At 44.6% G+C, this 17,199-nt stretch overlaps 1 protein-coding gene across 4 annotated transcripts in view; it reads right to left on the bottom strand.

Annotated features, from left to right (window-relative positions):
- The window catches only part of RIPOR3 (RIPOR family member 3), a 202,593-nt gene that overhangs the window by 35,126 nt on the left and 150,268 nt on the right, over positions 1-17,199 (bottom strand). For all 4 annotated transcript variants that reach the window (XM_077253226.1, XM_077253227.1, XM_077253228.1 and 1 more), the window contains exon 12: positions 3,633-3,762. In XM_077253226.1, coding sequence (XP_077109341.1) covers positions 3,633-3,762 — 130 coding nt within the window. The remainder of the gene's footprint in view (positions 1-3,632; positions 3,763-17,199) is intronic.

Raw genomic sequence — 17,199 nt, 5'->3', positions numbered from 1 at the left:
ATACACTTCAGTGTGTGCCTCACCACCAATCCTACTTCCTTCCCTGCATTAATTCAACAAGTGGTGGTCACCACGCCCTATCTCACCCCAGCTCCGCTCATTTTGTCAGAGCTGGTCAAAAATGGTATGACAACGCCAAAAGTCACAAAATTTGCACCAACATTTTGCGAGTTTTCAAAGCTTTTTACTATAGAATACTGGCATAAAAGCTTTGATGAATCGGACCTTTGGCGTTTCTGCTCCAAAAAGCTCAACAAAAAGACTCAGAGTGCACAGACCCTTAGGGTCTGTGCACACGTTGCGGATTTGACTGCGGATCTGCAGCAGTTTTTCATGCAGTGTACAGTAGCATGTAAACGTATGGAAAACAAAATCCACAGTGCACATGCTGTGGAAAATACCGCTCGGAGACGCTGCGGTTTATTTTCCGCAGCATGTCAATTCTTTGTGTGGATTCCGCAGCGTTTTACACCTGCTCCATAATTGGAATCCGCAGAAGTAAAAACGCAGCTGAAATCCGTACAAAAACTGCGGAAAATCTGCGGTAAATCCGCGTTTTACCTGCGGATTTTTCAGAATCTTCATGGAAAAATCCGCTCACGAATCCGCAACGTGTGCACATACTCTAAATCTTCTGCGGATTAAATCTGTGCACATGATTTGCTATCAGTCTCAATCATGTTTTTGTTCACAGACATGCAAGAAGACATTTTTACAAGATGAGGGAACCTAATAAAATATAATTAGATAGCTTTTGGAACTTTTTATTCTACAAAGCTTAAAAGGGTTGTGCAGACTTGCAGTACTTGGAAATCATCAAAGCATGCAGTATGTGCACTGTCAGCATTCTCCGGAGCCAGGAGTGGCAAGCATGTGACCACAAGCATGCAATTTGGATTCATTCGGTCACTTGCCAACTAGATGTGAGCAGCCTCGCTCGATACACTTGCACGTCTAGTCGGAATGTGGCCAAAATATGCCAATCTCATACTTGCGGTCACATGATCGCCTGCGTCCGGTGCTGGTGAATACTGACAGCGTGCTCACTGTCTGAAGACTTGTACCGCAAGCCTGCACAACCTCTTTAAGCGATATTGACATAGGACTGGAGAACCATTGTAAGTGCCCAAACTAGATGACAAAGAAGTGCGACTAGTTAGGCCGGCGTCACACTAGCGAGTTTTACGGACGTATGAGAGGTGCAGAAAATACGGATTGCACACGGTACAATTATTCTGTATGGGGCAGCTCCTATCTGCCGTATTTTTCGTATCCGTATTATACGGTCTTGTATGGCCGTAGAAAATCGCAGCATGCTGCGTCTGTCAGCATATTGCGCAAAAACTACGCCAATGAAAGTCATATGAACTCGAGCCTGGGAACTTTTCAGAATATTTTCCACGCTCGCGTTCATATGAGTTCATCCAGCAGGGGGCGCATCACCGCGACTCGAGGTAACTGCAGTACATTCCCCTGCATTCCATTCATTCACCAAGTTTTACAGGCAGGAGCACAGCTGCATTAGCAGAGCTCCTGGGTGTAAAATGATTTAACCCCTTTAGATGGATTTACAGCGTGGGACAAGACTGATCGACGGAAGGTATGGACTATTGTTGTTTGGTTTTTTTAACTTTATTTCAGGTGACAAGGGTCTTCAGGTGGATTGAGAGTATAATAAAATATTAAAACACCCTGTGTCTTTATTTCATTAAAATACTTTTAAATAATGTGTGTGTGTTTTATTAACCATTTAATACTATTGGATTAATAATGGATAGGTGTCATAATTGACGCCTCTCCATTATTAACCTAGCTTAATGTCACCTTACAATAGCAAGGTGACATTAACCCTTTATTACCCCATATCCCACCGCTACACGGGAGTGGGAAGAGAGAGGCTAAGTGCCAGAATAGGCGCATCTTTCAGATGTGCCTTTTCTGGAGTGGCTGGGGGCAGATGTTTTTAGCCAGGGGGGGGGGGGCCCTATAACCATGGTCCCTCTCTAGGCTATTAATATCTGCCCTCAGTCACTGGAGTTCCCACTCTGGCGGAGAAAATTGCGCGGGAGCCCACGCCAGTTTTTTCCGGGATTTAACCCTTTAATTTAATAGCTACAGCTTCAAAATTTTGCACAGACACTTCTTACATTAGTAAAGAGGAATATGTAATAAAAGAAGGGATATGAGATGGTTTACTGTATGTAAACCATGTCTCATGTCCTGTCGTGTTTGTGAAGGAGATAGCAACAGCCAGCAATTGAATTACCGGCTTTTATGCTATCTTGCGCTGAATTCAATATATATATATATATATATATATATATATATATATATATATATATATATATATATATATATATATATATATATATATATATATATATATATATATATATGTCTCACTGACATATATATAGATAGATAGATATATATATATATATAGATATATATATATATATACACTCACCGGCCACTTTATTGGGTACACCATGCTAGTAACGGGTTGGACCCCCTTTTGCCTTCAGAACTGCCTCAATTCTTCGTGGCATAGATTCAACAAGGTGCTGGAAGCATTCCTCAGAGATTTTTGTCCATATTGACATGATGGCATCACACAGTTGCCGCAGATTTGTCGGCTGCACATCCCAAAGATGCTCCATACAAGGCAGGATGGATCCATGCTTTCATGTTGTTTACGCCAAATTCTGACCCTACCATCCGAATGTCGCAGCAGAAATCGAGACTCATCAGACCAAGCAACGTTTTTCCAATCTTCTACTGTCCAATTTCGATGAGCTTGTACAAATTGTAGCCTCAGTTTCCTGTTCTTAGCTGAAAGGAGTGGTACCCGGTGTGGTCTTCTGCTGCTGTAGCCCATCTGCCTCAAAGTTCGACGCACTGTGCGTTCAGAGATGCTCTTAGGCCTACCTTGGTTGTAACGGGTGGCGATTTGAGTCACTGTTGCCTTTCTATCAGCTCGAACCAGTCTGCCCATTCTCCTCTGACCTCTGGCATCAACAAGGCATTTCCGCCCACAGAACTGCCGCTCACTGGATTTTTTTTCTTTTTCGGACCATTCTCTGTAAACCCTAGAGATGGTTGTGCGTGAAAATCCCAGTAGATCAGCAGTTTCTGAAATACTCAGACCAGCCCTTCTGGCACCAACAACCATGCCACGTTCAAAGGCACTCAAATCACCTTTCTTCCCCATACTGATGCTCGGTTTGAACTGCAGGAGATTGTCTTGACCATGTCTACATGCCTAAATGCACTGAGTTGCCGCCATGTGATTGGCTGATTAGAAATTAAGTGTTAACAAGAAGTTGGACAGGTGTACCTAATAAAGTGGCCAGTGAGTGTATATATATATATATATATATATATACAGATCGTATATATGTTTTTAAGAATATTTGAGCTGATGGATTCATGATTTGGCCATTTTGCAAGCCTGAATGAAAAAAAATCGCCGTACGGAAGCCATACGGATGACACACGGATAAATTTGTGCGTAAAAATCGCATCCTCGCATTGAATACGGAACAGTGTTTTGGGACAATTACTGCGTATTACGGCCATAAAAAACGGACGGTATTTTCATACTCCTAGTGTGACGCCGGCCTTATACTCACCAGGTAAAACTTGTCCCGGAAGCTCGGGGTGTTGGGAGGCGTCGAATGATATAAGGACATTTTCCGGACACTTGATGAAAACTTGTTGGTCATTCCAGGTGTACACAAAATCTTGCTGTTATCGAACGGGCTGCGAAGAAAGAGGCAGACCGCAAAAAAATATCACTGTATGTGTGGGGACTGATCTATAGGACAAATTGCCACAAGCATAGAGGAATGTCACATGATCTGTTCCCAAATACTCAGACTCTTGTAAGTGCGTGTTCACATGCAGCATTTCAGATGCGTTTTTTTCTGTGCTATTCATGCAGAAAAACTATTTTACAGTAACAGCAAAATGAATGAGATTTCTAAATACGTGTGAAAGCACGCATAATTTATGTTGCAGGGTTCTGTCCATCGCCTGCTATCATAAAAGCTACGTGTGAACATACCCTTACTCCTGTTACAGCAGCATCACCAATAATTGACACACACTCCAATAATATTGTGAATCCCTTCCATAGCGTTTTTTTACCTAACCTTGGAATGAGGCCGGCGACACAATTATTACAATATTTCGGCAGCTCCAGCCACTTGATCACAAGAGCAAACAGCTGGAAGTCGTCACTTGCTGAACAGGGTCAGACAAAATTAGAAACAGAACCTGCGCTTCATCACCCCGACTCTTCATTCATAACTTGCCCCTAATGTCATCCAAATAACTAAATAAATTAGTATGATGGACGCGGGACAAGTTCTCCTTTTTTTTGCTTCACTCATGCTATAAATCAAAACATATCAGGCTTTGGCTGCTTCTGATGTGGCATATGGCTCTTATGCAAATCTAGCACTGCAAATAACTTCCCTGTACAAAAAAAAGAGGACATAAGGAAACCAATTGTATAAAAACCTCATCATTGTGAATGTAAAACTTCTCTGCTTGGTTTGCAAATTAGAATATTTAGTCTTTCTCCAGAAGAGGCCTATAAGTCTCTTTACCCAGGCATGTCAGGTATGTCACTCTCCACGAGAAGAAATGTTACTCCTTAGATCCCGTAAGAGTACTCTCATACAGCCAAATCAAATCTCTTGCTTTGCACCGAGTAGTGTCAGCACGCCAAAACATGTGCCTGCAGATTGAGATTCTGGTTTGGCTTTTACCCTAGGTCATGTGACAAGGCTCGTTAAAGGGTTGATATTGACTTTTAGGATTGCTTACTTCGAATAGGTGGCACTACAGTTCTAGTCCTTTTCCTTTCTGAAGAGGTAATTTGCATATTTAATTTCCCAGAGGAGCATTGTATGGCCTATAAGTCTCCTTACACTGGCATGTCACTCTTCACAAGAAAAGATGTCTCCAGAAGCTAAAACACATTTTTATAGGTAATACTGTGAGCTAAATAGCCTCAGTTACATTCAGTAATATATTGTAACAAACAACCAGGAGATTTCTCTTGCAGCTATACTCTGCACACAGATGATTGCCTATATTATATGTAGCTGTATCAAACAAATAATCCTAATATTCTACGACAGGAATCTAATTCTAAAGGGGTTTCAATTTTATACAATGTTCTGAATTAGATAGATTTAGCTGATAAACTAGCCTATATGAAGCACTGGGAATCGGAATTAGGCTGGAGTCACACACAACGTATAAAAAATCGGTCCGTTTTACACTGATGAGAATTGCAGAAATGTTCCCTGAACAGTGATCCGTATGTCATCCGTGTGCAGTGCGAGGATACGATTTTCTCGCATCTAAGCATTCGTGTGACACCCGTATGGCGTCTGAAACACCCCAGGTAACCGGTTGTTACAGTGATATTGCCTTCCTTTCGGGGAGGGCGATATCATGCTTGGAGGCAAGGGGGATTTCCTTTACCAGGTAAGGCACCCACATACAACACATTCCGAATCTAGGCCAGAAGGGGGAGCTCTGAACCCGGATTCAGGGGAGCTTTCCTCAGATACAGATATCCTGGTCTGGAGGAGTCAGACAGTTGGTACAGGGAGACCAGAGAAGGCAGTAAGTGAGAGACTGAGGAGTGAAGAGCAGACAGCGGAGCCGTGCAGCCAGAACTGAGCTGCAGCTCCAGGAAAGAAAGAGAAGCCGAGGAGTTGAATGTGGTGGAGCTATTGAGGAAAGAAGCACAGTGGAAACGGAAAGGGGCTCAGAGGGGAACTGTGACCAGGCACCCTCAGAGCCAGAGCACAGGAACCGGGCATCGGGAGGCTGAGGCTTACTCCAGGAAAGGGAGGGCATAGAAATGTATGTGATTTGCCCACACCACACCTGAAGATGAAGCAGCACCTGAAGAGCCTGAGTCATGATAGAGACCCTATAAAATGGCTCAAGTTGCCCACCATACAGGCAACTGTCCCAGGACAGGAGAGAGAGGACTTTGCCAGCAAGCTTCAGGCAGCAGGGACCTCGCACATCAGTGCAAGTAGGAAAGGCTTACGGACCTCACCTGGTAGAGGGATTTACCTTTGCCTCCAGGCCAGCCATGCCATACCATCACCATTCCTGGTACCCTGGGCTGGGGACTGTTACTGCCAGTAAACCAGGTAAAGACCTTATAAACTCTGTCCTTATTTAATGGCATACATCATCATTGCCATACACTTTGAGAGCCCTGGGGACCCCGCTTCACCTGTGGGAAGGGTCACCTTGAAAGTTCTTGGAAAACTCATTCAATTAATTTTTTAGGCATGTGAACACAATGCCTAAATTAGGCGGATTCTGCAAAATAACGTTCAAAAGAATGAACATAAACATTTCTATTTAAAAATGACACGCTGCATATATTCAGGCTTTTAAACCACTTCAAGTTTCTAAAAACGCTGAGCGTTTAAAAGAACTGACCGATTCATTCTGGCGTTTTCTGTTTGGAAGTCGCTCTGTACTTTACAATACAGGACAATAGGAAAGCTCAAATGATGCCCAGAAGATGATGATATTTTTGGGAGTGTTTTGGCATTGTTTATTCTTAAATAAAAATTCTAGTTTTTTTCCAGTGAAAAAAAAAAAAGACCGTGAAACAACAATAAAAAAGACGTTACAAAATCCATGAGAAAACCCTCCAGAAAAACATTAAAATTGTCAGAAAACTGCACAGGAAATGACCGAAAGACACCACAAAAGACGCTTCAGGAAAAAGAATCCATTTTCCAGAAGCGTCTTCAGCTTGAAAAACTCATTGGGTTGAGTTTAAAAGATATCGTTTGTGTGTACATAGCCCTATGGGTAACCCATTTTGATATTTATATGAAGTGTTTTGTATTTTTTAGCTCCTTTTTTTTCCTGAAAATGATTTGAAAAAGCCTAATGGAAAATAAAAAAGAAAGTGCATGTCACTTCTTTGAAAAAGATTCTGAAGGAAACCTCTCCAGGCTGCAAAACACTTCAGGGAAAAAAACTCTTCCAAAAGTCTTCAAAACTGCTTCAGAAAAAGAAAAACTCCTCCAAAAATTTAAAAAAAAAAAAAAAATCTGAGAGTGTTTCCTAAAGCCATTACAGCTTGAAACTTTTATTTTAACTACTTAAAAAACTCCATGTGCACATACCCCCAATAAAAAAAAAAAAAAAGCGATAGCCACTGCGTGTATTCTGCATGCTGAGATGTGTATTTTTGCATCCTCCGATGTAGTGGTGGGGGGGCACAAGTCAAATTGCTGAGCTCCGCAACAAAGTTTTGCTCTTGGTGGCTGCACGCTGTCACCGTCCGGGGTCTGTATTCTCCCGCTACTATCATAACATACCCCAAACATTAGATGACAAATGAGAAAAACCTGCGAGAAACGCTTGTGGCAGATGAAGCTTTCTGTAGGGATTATCTCAGCACGGAAATATGTGTTCTTGGTACAGACTATCGCATCATTCCATCAAAGTGCTCGAGCCAGGCAGGAAAACAAGGACTCCCTGCGGACATACTCAGCTCTGCTGCATCCTGCGGCGGACCGTGACAAGCGTGCCACACGCAGAGCGCATCCGTTTTACTGTAACAATGGTACGTCTTCATTACTCTCCCTCTAATTTAATATACAGAGTCCAGAATATACACGTTCACCCTTCACAAATTAAGATTTCCAAAGGGTCAAGTGGAAAAATCTCCACTGAATGCACCCGTTCTCAGCAGAAATCTGAAGAAATGTCCATTTTTATGTAAACCGACCTCTAACCTTGTGTATATTCTGCAATATGGAAGGGTTATGGTTAATCCTAGTTCACACTTGTACATTAAATCCATTTTATGTCTGTCTGCTTTAAGCCCGGGGGCCGGGACTAAAAAAAGAAGTTGGGTATTTTATGCACAGATTTCTAAAAGTGAAATCCACAGCTATTCTGCATCATAAATCTGCACCAATTTTCTGCACTTATTCATGTATTTTTTGTGCATTTCTCTTATTGTGGAAACAAAAATTTTAAAAAATGCAACAAAACAATGCCAGGGCAGCCGCATACCCTGCAGATTTAGGGTCCTAAGGGAAATGATTGTGTAAAATCCACACCAGAAAGGTTTGTTTCAGCAAGAGAATTTCACATGCAGATTTATAAAAAACAAAAGCCCATTTTCATGCAGATACCAAACCAGAAAAAGACAGGGCATGTGGGTGACTTTACGTTAAAACTCATCCACTTTGCATATTTGGTGTGGATTCTCCGTGCACATTTTCCTAATGTAGAATCTGTGTCATTAAAGTGTGAACTTGACCATCGATATTACAGAAGGAAATAGAGCCGTGGTCAACCATGAGCAGCATGACTCCATTCACACAGGAGACTTTGCCTCCCATTTTCGAGGTCCTACCAGTTGGACTACTATCGATCATACATGTGCCACCTATTCTGCAGATCAGCAATTTTATTGCTGTGAAAAAAATATTGCAAGTACTCATTTGGAGGACAGATGATGGCAGTGATGGGTCAGCTCCTGCCTCCTGCAGCAGATTACCCCAGAGTTAGGCTACTTTCACACTAGCGTCGTACGACGCACGACGAATTGCGTCGTTGCGACGTACCGACGCAAGCAGTGAAAACGCCGCACAACGGGGGCAGCGGATGCTGTTTTTCAACGCATCCGCTGCCCCATTGTGAGGTGTGGGGAGGCGCGGTCAGAAAAGACGGTCACGACGCACCAAAAAACGTTACATGTAACGTTTTTTGGTGGCGACGGCCCGACGCAACACAACGCAACCGTCATACGACGGTTGTGACGTGTGGCAATGCGTCGCACTGCATCGCTAATGCTAGTCTATGTAGAAAAAACGCATCCTGCAAGCACTTTTGCAGGATGCGTTTTTTCTACAAAACGATGCATAGCGACGTGCGGTGCACGACGCTAGTGTGAAAGTAGCCTTAGTGAGACTCAGAAGCTGAGCTGACTCATCACTGCCATCATCTGTACTCCAAATGAGTACGTTCTGATGTCAATGCAGCTAAAGGCAGGAAAATAGAATAGGGAAAAACAGAGGTTCAGAAGTCAATTAAATGCATTTTTTTTACAGAAATGAAGACAAATCATCTAAGGCTACGTTCACATTTGCGTTGTTGGGCGCAGCGTCGTCGACGCATACCGACGCATGCGTCATGCGCCCCTATCTTTAACATGGGGGGCGCATGGACATGCGCCGGTATGCGTTTTACTGCATTTTACGACGCATGCGTCATATAGACGCACAATACAGGGCGCAGGGGACGCTACTTGTAGCGTTTTCCCTGCGCCGAAATTCCCGATCTGTAGGATCTTATGACAATGCATGCGTCGCAAAACGCTGCGTTGTGTACATGCGCTGTTGGTTGCATCGCGTCGCCGACGCTGCGCCCAACAACACAAATGTGAACGTAGCCTAATAAAGTGATTTGCAGTTTCATAACTTTCCATGCTGGACAGTTACCGTACTCTTTAAGTGCTAAGTCTGTAATGGAGCTACATATTAACTCTATTATTTTTCAGTGGATGCTACATAACATTGCATCAATACATATTCACACAGTGTGCTGCCGATGACCAAAGAGGAGGAGGTCTCAGTGCCTCTCTGGTCACGCTGCTGTTATTCTTGGCATTCACAATATATTAAGTTGCTCTAATAAACCAAGGTCTCCCAGCAGTTGGGAATAAAATAGATCTTGCCATGTCAGGTTCCAAGGGGATCTGACTTCAAAGGTGCAGGAGAGCGCACTATCGCTCACTGTATTAATATTCTGGGCTTGTTAGAATTACAATGAGCCGCTATGAATATGTGATGAGGAAATCGGATCCAGGACAACGGTCAACGCCACCACCCCTGAGCACAGAGTCCCAGGTCCTCACTAATCTGCACATGCCATCAGAGAAGTATCTGGATCTATTCCAAGAAGCCGCTAGTGATGATCTGATGAGCGCACATGAAAGCATTAACCAATAATGCACCGTAATGTAGGAATGAAGCAGATCTCAGTCTCTGATGTGAGACCTCACTCGCTGACAGAAAGCAGAGGGAAAATAGCAAATGTTAGGCTTTATATCCAATAGCGAAGCAACACTCAGGTGCATACACCTTGAAATTACAAAATGCACTAGCATCAAAACAAGAACCCCAGACTGAAATCCTGAAAGTTGCTAGTCTAATGGCACATTCACACAGAGTTTTTGACATAGTTCAATTCAATATCTACATAAAACCTGTTTTAAAGGGGACTTTCACTGGAATTTTACATTTAAACTGAGTACCTCCTCCAATTTCCACTGCTCCACTGAGTCTGGAACAGTTTTTCTTTTTCTTCTTTGTTCCTCCGTTCCCAAGTTATGCCCTCTGTTAATATTGGTGCAAATTTTTCCCTTCAATCAACTAGACGTATACCACAGAAATTCTCTGTGGGCGTGGCCATGTTTTGATTGGCCAGTGTCAGAAGACGAAGGCAAACACCCACACAGGAGTTCTGTTGTATACGCCTAGTTAATTGAATGAAATTGTGCACCTTCATTATCGACGGGCATAACTTTGGAACGGAGGGGAACAGAAGAAAAAGGAAAACTCTTCCTAGATCAGTGGAGCAACACCAATTGGAGGAGGAATGCTGTTTAAATGGAAAAAAATCCAGTGAAGGTGCCCTTTAAATACTTTTCCTATTGACTTAATTTAGAAATTTTCAATGCTGTTCATACAGTGAATTTTTGCAACTTTTTTCCAATGAGGTTTTGAAAACCTTCCTGCAGAGAAGAAGGAAGTGACACGTCACTTCTTTGATGTGGATTTCTTGTGAATCCAAACCAAACTTGACACTGTCAAGCCAAAAGGCTAAAAAAAATGATAAATGAGTGAAGTCTTGATGTGGATTTTTCTGGAAAATTATGATGTAAAAAAAAAAAAAGTCAATGTAAACATACCCTAAATATCAGTAAAAAATGCATTTTTTGCCACAATTCTGGAAAATCGTGGCAACAAAAAGTAGTGTGATTGCATCATGTGAACATACCTGTATAAAAAAGATTTATAATTCTGAAATGCAATATATCAGCGATGAACTCTCTAGGAATAAGGGACCCAACACATTACAAAAAGTTATGTCTCCCCTGACATAATCTATGATCTGAGAAAGATCGGACCTGTTGAATTTAATCTCCTGAGCCTTTTGTTTTCCTTGGGGATCTAACGCAGATAGATGAACAGCAGCTTGAGGAACTCCACACTTCCCTCAGCTGAAATGAGCTTTCATGTGTATGGGTTAGGGTTTCCCCGTCCCCTGACTGATCACTGCCATCTTTACACAAGTCAATGATCGGCCCAAACTAGCATTCGTAAGAACGCTTATTTCTAATTATTTTCCTGTGTAAAGGGAATCGCTTTACTTTTGCACCTTTGTGGGCCTTCCTTCTCCAGAATTGGAAATCTAAAGCCTCTCCTCCCCATATTGTTCCAAAATATGCAGCACGGATGTCCGGAGTGTCACAGATCACCCATGTCTGGTCTTGGTTTATAAACCCCCTTCCCCATCTTATGTTTCATTCATTGAACCTTTTTTCAGACAAAATATGTGAAAGCCGTGAAATCCAGTCCAGATCTGTGTTGATATCTGATCTATTGTTTGAAGTCACCGATACAGCCACAGCGGTGGGAGCACAACAGCCTAAGTAAAAACAGCAAAAAGACTGGATAAAGGAACAAAAAGCTGCACGCGAAAATACACAAAAAAAAAAGTAAGAAAAAAAAATAAGAAAAGAAGAAGAGGGAAGCAGAGGCTCATCTACACATTAAACTGCCCAAAAAAGGAATTTGTGATCGTACCCAATGAAACAAAGTAATCTAGTGATCCAACTTCTTGGTCTATAGTTATTTTGACCTCAGGGGCTGTAATCACAGTCATCCTCGGCTTTATAAATGGAATAACCGACTTGGGGCTTATTCAGATAAATTTTTTTAACATTTGTGTGCTGTCCATATACAAAACTGATAACATAAAGATAGCACAAAGACCACAGCAAGTCAATATGGCCATTCACATGAACAGTTTTACGCACAGACTGATGGTCCGGGTTTAACAAATTGCAGCATGCACATACTTTGATCAATATTTTAGATTAGTCTTGCCGGTTATAAATTAATGGGTGCAAAGCAAAAAAACAGATCACGTGCAGGTTATTATACATATGTCATGTGTTTTTCTTGGATTCATTACAATTCTAAAGACCAGAAACTGGGTTTGGTCTTTTTTTTTAATATAAAACCGTCTTTATTGAACAATAAACAAAGGGTCCATAGATTATTCAGCAGCATTAGAAAAGATTTGACCAACAGAGTTTTACAGTGAACATTAGACAATGTATTAGAACTATAACCAACTTCCCCTCCCCCCCTTCCCAGGCACACATCCACACCTTCATAGCACAATCTCAATCAAGCCCAACAGGAAATCTGCCATCAGTTTGCTCTCTCATGTACCAGTCTGTAAACTGGAAGCAACCATGAATCGCTTGGGGTATAGATAATGTCTGGGCATTAATAAGAAAAGACCATGTAAGGAAAAACCGTTCAGTGTATTTTTCTTTACTCAATATGGACTCTATCCAGTGCATCTTGAAGAGATAGTCTACCATCGTAGTAATTAAGCTCCAAGAAGGAGTATTATCTTGTGCCCATAAATGAAGAATACTTTTGCGGGAGGCTGCCGCCCAGATGAATAAAATGAGGCGCTGCTGAACAGAAAGCCTTAGCAACTGATCTTGTGGGAGAATGTGGAATATGGCCCACTTCGGAAAAAGAGAGATAGATACACCAAAGGTATTAGTGAGATGTTGCAAGAGTGTATCCCAGAACTCCTGTATTTTTGGACAGTCCCAGAAACAATGAAAAATATCAGCTGAAGAATGTAAGCATTTAGGGCAGGGAAAATCACCTGAGGGGGGCATTTTAGATTTAACCTCTGGGGAGATACATGCTCTATGGAATATCATGCGAGTCATGGTTGTGTAACTATCATACGGTAACAGAGTTAATACGTAATGTGGCTTGCAAGAGATCTTTTACCTGACAGTCATCTAGATAGTTGAGATACCCATCTCCCCGGGGCCCGGTGAGGAGTCTAACCACTGTATGGAAGGTTTCAGTGACTTGTATATAAAACTCAGAGTAATTTCCCATGTGGGCTTTAATGGAGATTAAGTTTAGATGGTGCACTCTAACGTCATCTGGTATATCCCGCAGTACCGAGCTTACATAATGTCTAACTTGAGTAATAGTTAAGTTACCTCCCGTCAGTATTGGGTATTTAAAGACAGTATCTTCCAAAGTAATAGGACATTGATTGTCTGCCAACATGTCACAAACCAGTCTGCATCCATTATTCTCAAGCACGCAATAGATGGGAGGTGGCCAGCCCTGTAGAAAGGAGGGATTGCCTCGGAAGGGAAGAAATACCGAAATATGGGGGTCAAGTCCACTAATTGGGTTTGGTCTTTTAATGTTTATGAAAAATTGTTCATAGAAAAAAACAGATGCAGTATAGATATCATAGCGATGTAAAAATACATCAGCAGTTAATAAAATTTACAAGACCAAATACAGTATCCTATGTTAATAAAAATCGGATACTATATGATTGATCCCATAAACTTGAATAGTCGAATTTCATCCACAAGAGAATAGTGCATGCTGTGATCTATTTCCATCGAAAATTTGGCCCGTGTAAAAAAAAAACAGTAATCTGAACAGCCTAATTGAATAACATTGTCCTAGTGCTGTTCGTTTTTTCACAGACAGCACTCCGACTGAAAATACGATAATGTGAACTTAGCCTTACATTGGCAGAGCTGTAAGAGAAGAGGATGTCATACAATCATAGAATGATAGAATGTTAGAGTTGGAAGGGACCTCCGCAGGGGCGTAACTACCGCGGTCGCAGGGGTCGCAATTGCGACGGGGCCCGCAGTGCTTAGGGGCCCACCCAGTCCAGCAGACTGGGCGGGCTCCTAAGAACTCTAAGCTACAAAATGGGCCGCCGGCCCTTTAAATAATTCTTCCTTACAGGCCCTGCTGCGCGTGCACTCGCGATCACGGGTGGGACTGCACTTGACCCGCAGCAGAGCCCCTCCACCGCAGAGAGCCGCACACCACTACTATAGCTGCCACTGCTCTGTGCGCACAGGACCTGTGATGAGGTCACAGGAGGGGAGGAGTTGGAGTCACATGATCAAGGGCTTCCGTGTAGTGCAGGACAGTAGTGCAGTGCTGTTTGTCATCATGCTGGAGGAGGGTAAGCTTTTGTGTGAGGTCAGGAGGGGTTTGGGTGGATGTAGCAGAGCAGTGTGTGTATGAGGTGTACGGAGCGGAGCCGGGTGTGTATGAGGTGTACGGAGCAGAGCTGGGTGTGCATGAGGTGTACGGAGCAGAGCCGGGTGTGCATGAGGTGTACGGAGCAGAGCCGGGTGTGTATGAGGTGTACGGAGCAGAGCCGGGTGTGTATGAGGTGTACGGAGCAGAGCCGGGTGTGCATGAGGTGTACGGAGCAGAGCCGGGTGTGCATGAGGTGTACGGAGCAGAGCCGGGTGTGCATGAGGTGTACGGAGCAGAGCCGGGTGTGTATGAGGTGTACGGAGCAGAGCCGGGTGTGCATGAGGTGTACGGAGCAGAGCCGGGTGTGCATGAGGTGTACGGAGCAGAGCCGGGTGTGTATGAGGTGTACAGAGCAGAGCCGGGTGTGTATGAAGTGTACGGAGCACAGCTGTGTGTGTATGAGGTGTACGGAGCAGAGCCGGGTGTGTATGAGGTGTACGGAGCAGAGCCGGGTGTGCATGAGGTGTACGGAGCAGAGCCGGGTGTGCATGAGGTGTACGGAGCGGAGCCGGGTGTGCATGAGGTGTACGGAGCGGAGCCGGGTGTGTATGAGGTGTACGGAGCAGAGCCGGGTGTGTATGAGGTGTACGGAGCAGAGCCGGGTGTGTATGAGGTGTACAGAGCAGAGCCGTGTGTGTATGAGGTGTACGGAGCAGAGCCGGGTGTGCATGAGGTGTACGGAGCGGAGCCGGGTGTGTATGAGGTGTACGGAGCAGAGCTGGGTGTGCATGAGGTGTACGGAGCAGAGCTGGGTGTGTATGAGGTGTACGGAGCAGAGCCGGGTGTGTATGAGGTGTACGGAGCGGAGCCGGGTGTGTATGAGGTGTACGGAGCAGAGCCGGGTGTGTATGAGGTGTACGGAGCAGAGCCGGGTGTGTATGAGGTGTACGGAGCGGAGCCGGGTGTGTATGAGGTGTACGGAGCAGAGCCGGGTGTGTACGAGGTGTACGGAGCGGAGCCGTGTGTGTACGAGGTGTACGGAGCGGAGCCGTGTGTGTACGAGGTGTACGGAGCGGAGCCGTGTGTGTACGAGGTGTACGGAGCGGAGCCGTGTGTGTACGAGGTGTACGGAGCGGAGTCGGGGGTGTACGGAGCGGAGTCGGGTGTGTACGAGGTGTCGCATCTCTGCTTCAGGAAAATTGCCGCCGCGATCTCCATCTAGGCACGCGCGGCATCCTGCGGCCATTTTCCTGAAGCCGCGGCCAGCAGAGCGCCGCTTCTGCGCACGCGCGGCCAAAGGAAGATGGCCGCCCCCACCGATCACCAATGAAATGTCGCACATCACGCTATTTTCACTCCCCTGTGCAGTGGATTCGGGACCTTGGGCATGCGCACACCACTACGCCACCAACGGAAAACTAAGCAAGATCTGGGGGAAGACACCACGCCCATCTGACGAGACCAGCCTGATTGACAGGCGAAAACGACTACTTTGGTAACGTATTTCGGCAGCATAGGTGGGGAATCGGGGTACACAAAATACACTATTGCAATGCACAGCTCAGGCCCTATTTAACAGTATTTTTATCTCATACGGAAAAAACGGGGTGACAGGTTCCCTTTAAGAGAAAGCCAAAATAACCCCGGGACAGAAGGCGAGAGCAGGGGGGAGGTGCGGGACAGAGCCGCTTTAGGCTAGTTTCACACTAGCGTTAACTGCAATACGCCGCAAATGCGTCATTTTGCCGAAAATACGCATCCAGCAAAAGTTCTTGCTGGATACGTTTTTTCGTCATAGACTAACATTAGCGACGCATTTGCGACGCATTGCCAAACGTCGCGTCCGTTTTGCGACGCTTGGGCGTGTGGTAGTGGACCGTCGGGAGAAAAAAACCTTACATGTAACGTTTTTTGCTCCCGACGGTCCACTTTTTCCGACCGCGCATGCGCGGCCGGAACTCCGCCCCCACCTCCCCGCACTTCCCCGCACCTCACAATGGGGCAGCGGATGCGTGGGAAAAATGCATCCGCTGCCCCCGTTGTGCGGCGGAGACCACACTAGCGTCGGGAACGTCGGCCCGACGCACAGCGACGGGTTGTTCCCGACGCTAGTGTGAAACTAGCCTTAGTCAGGAGAAGCTGAGGAGCTGCAGCCGGTTTACATCAGCCACCCCTGTACCAGAGAGGAGATTGTGAGTTGTGTATATGAGCTGGTATCTCTGGTGTGTGTGTGTGTGTGTGGTATCTGTAGTGTGTGTGTGATAACTGTAGTATGTGTGTGATATCTGTAGTATGATGTGTGTGTGTGTGATATCTGTAGTGTGTGTATGTGTGTGTGTGTGTGATATCTGTAGTGTGTGTATGTGTGTGTGTGTGTGTGTGTGATATCTGTAGTGTGTGTGTGTGTGTGTTATCTGTAGTGTGTGTGTGTGTGTGTGTGTGTGATATCTGTAGTATGATGTGTGTGTGTGTGATATCTGTAGTATGTCTGTGTGTGTGTGTGTGATATCTGTAGTGTGTGTGTGTGATAACTGTAGTATGTGTGTGATATCTGTAGTATGATGTGTGTGTGTGTGATATCTGTAGTGTGTGTGTGATATCTGTAGTATGTGTGTGTGTGAGGCAGCGGCGTAACTACTACGGTCGCAGCTGCAAGCGGCTCTGGCAGGTCAGGGGGCCGTGAGTCCCCTTGAGCCTGTCTCCCTTATGCTTGTGTCCCCATGTGCCAGTCTCCCTTGCCCATTAGTCCCTGTGTGTCCCCATGTGCCTGTCTCCCTTGTCCCCTTATGCTTGTGTCCCTTGTCCCCGTGTGCCAGTCTCCCTTGCCCAT

This window comes from Ranitomeya variabilis, chromosome 4 (genome assembly GCF_051348905.1).
Source record: "Ranitomeya variabilis isolate aRanVar5 chromosome 4, aRanVar5.hap1, whole genome shotgun sequence".
Taxonomy (NCBI): Eukaryota; Metazoa; Chordata; class Amphibia; order Anura; family Dendrobatidae; genus Ranitomeya; species Ranitomeya variabilis.
Note: the sequence above shows the minus strand (reverse complement) of the source record. Positions and strands in the feature narration are given on the sequence as shown.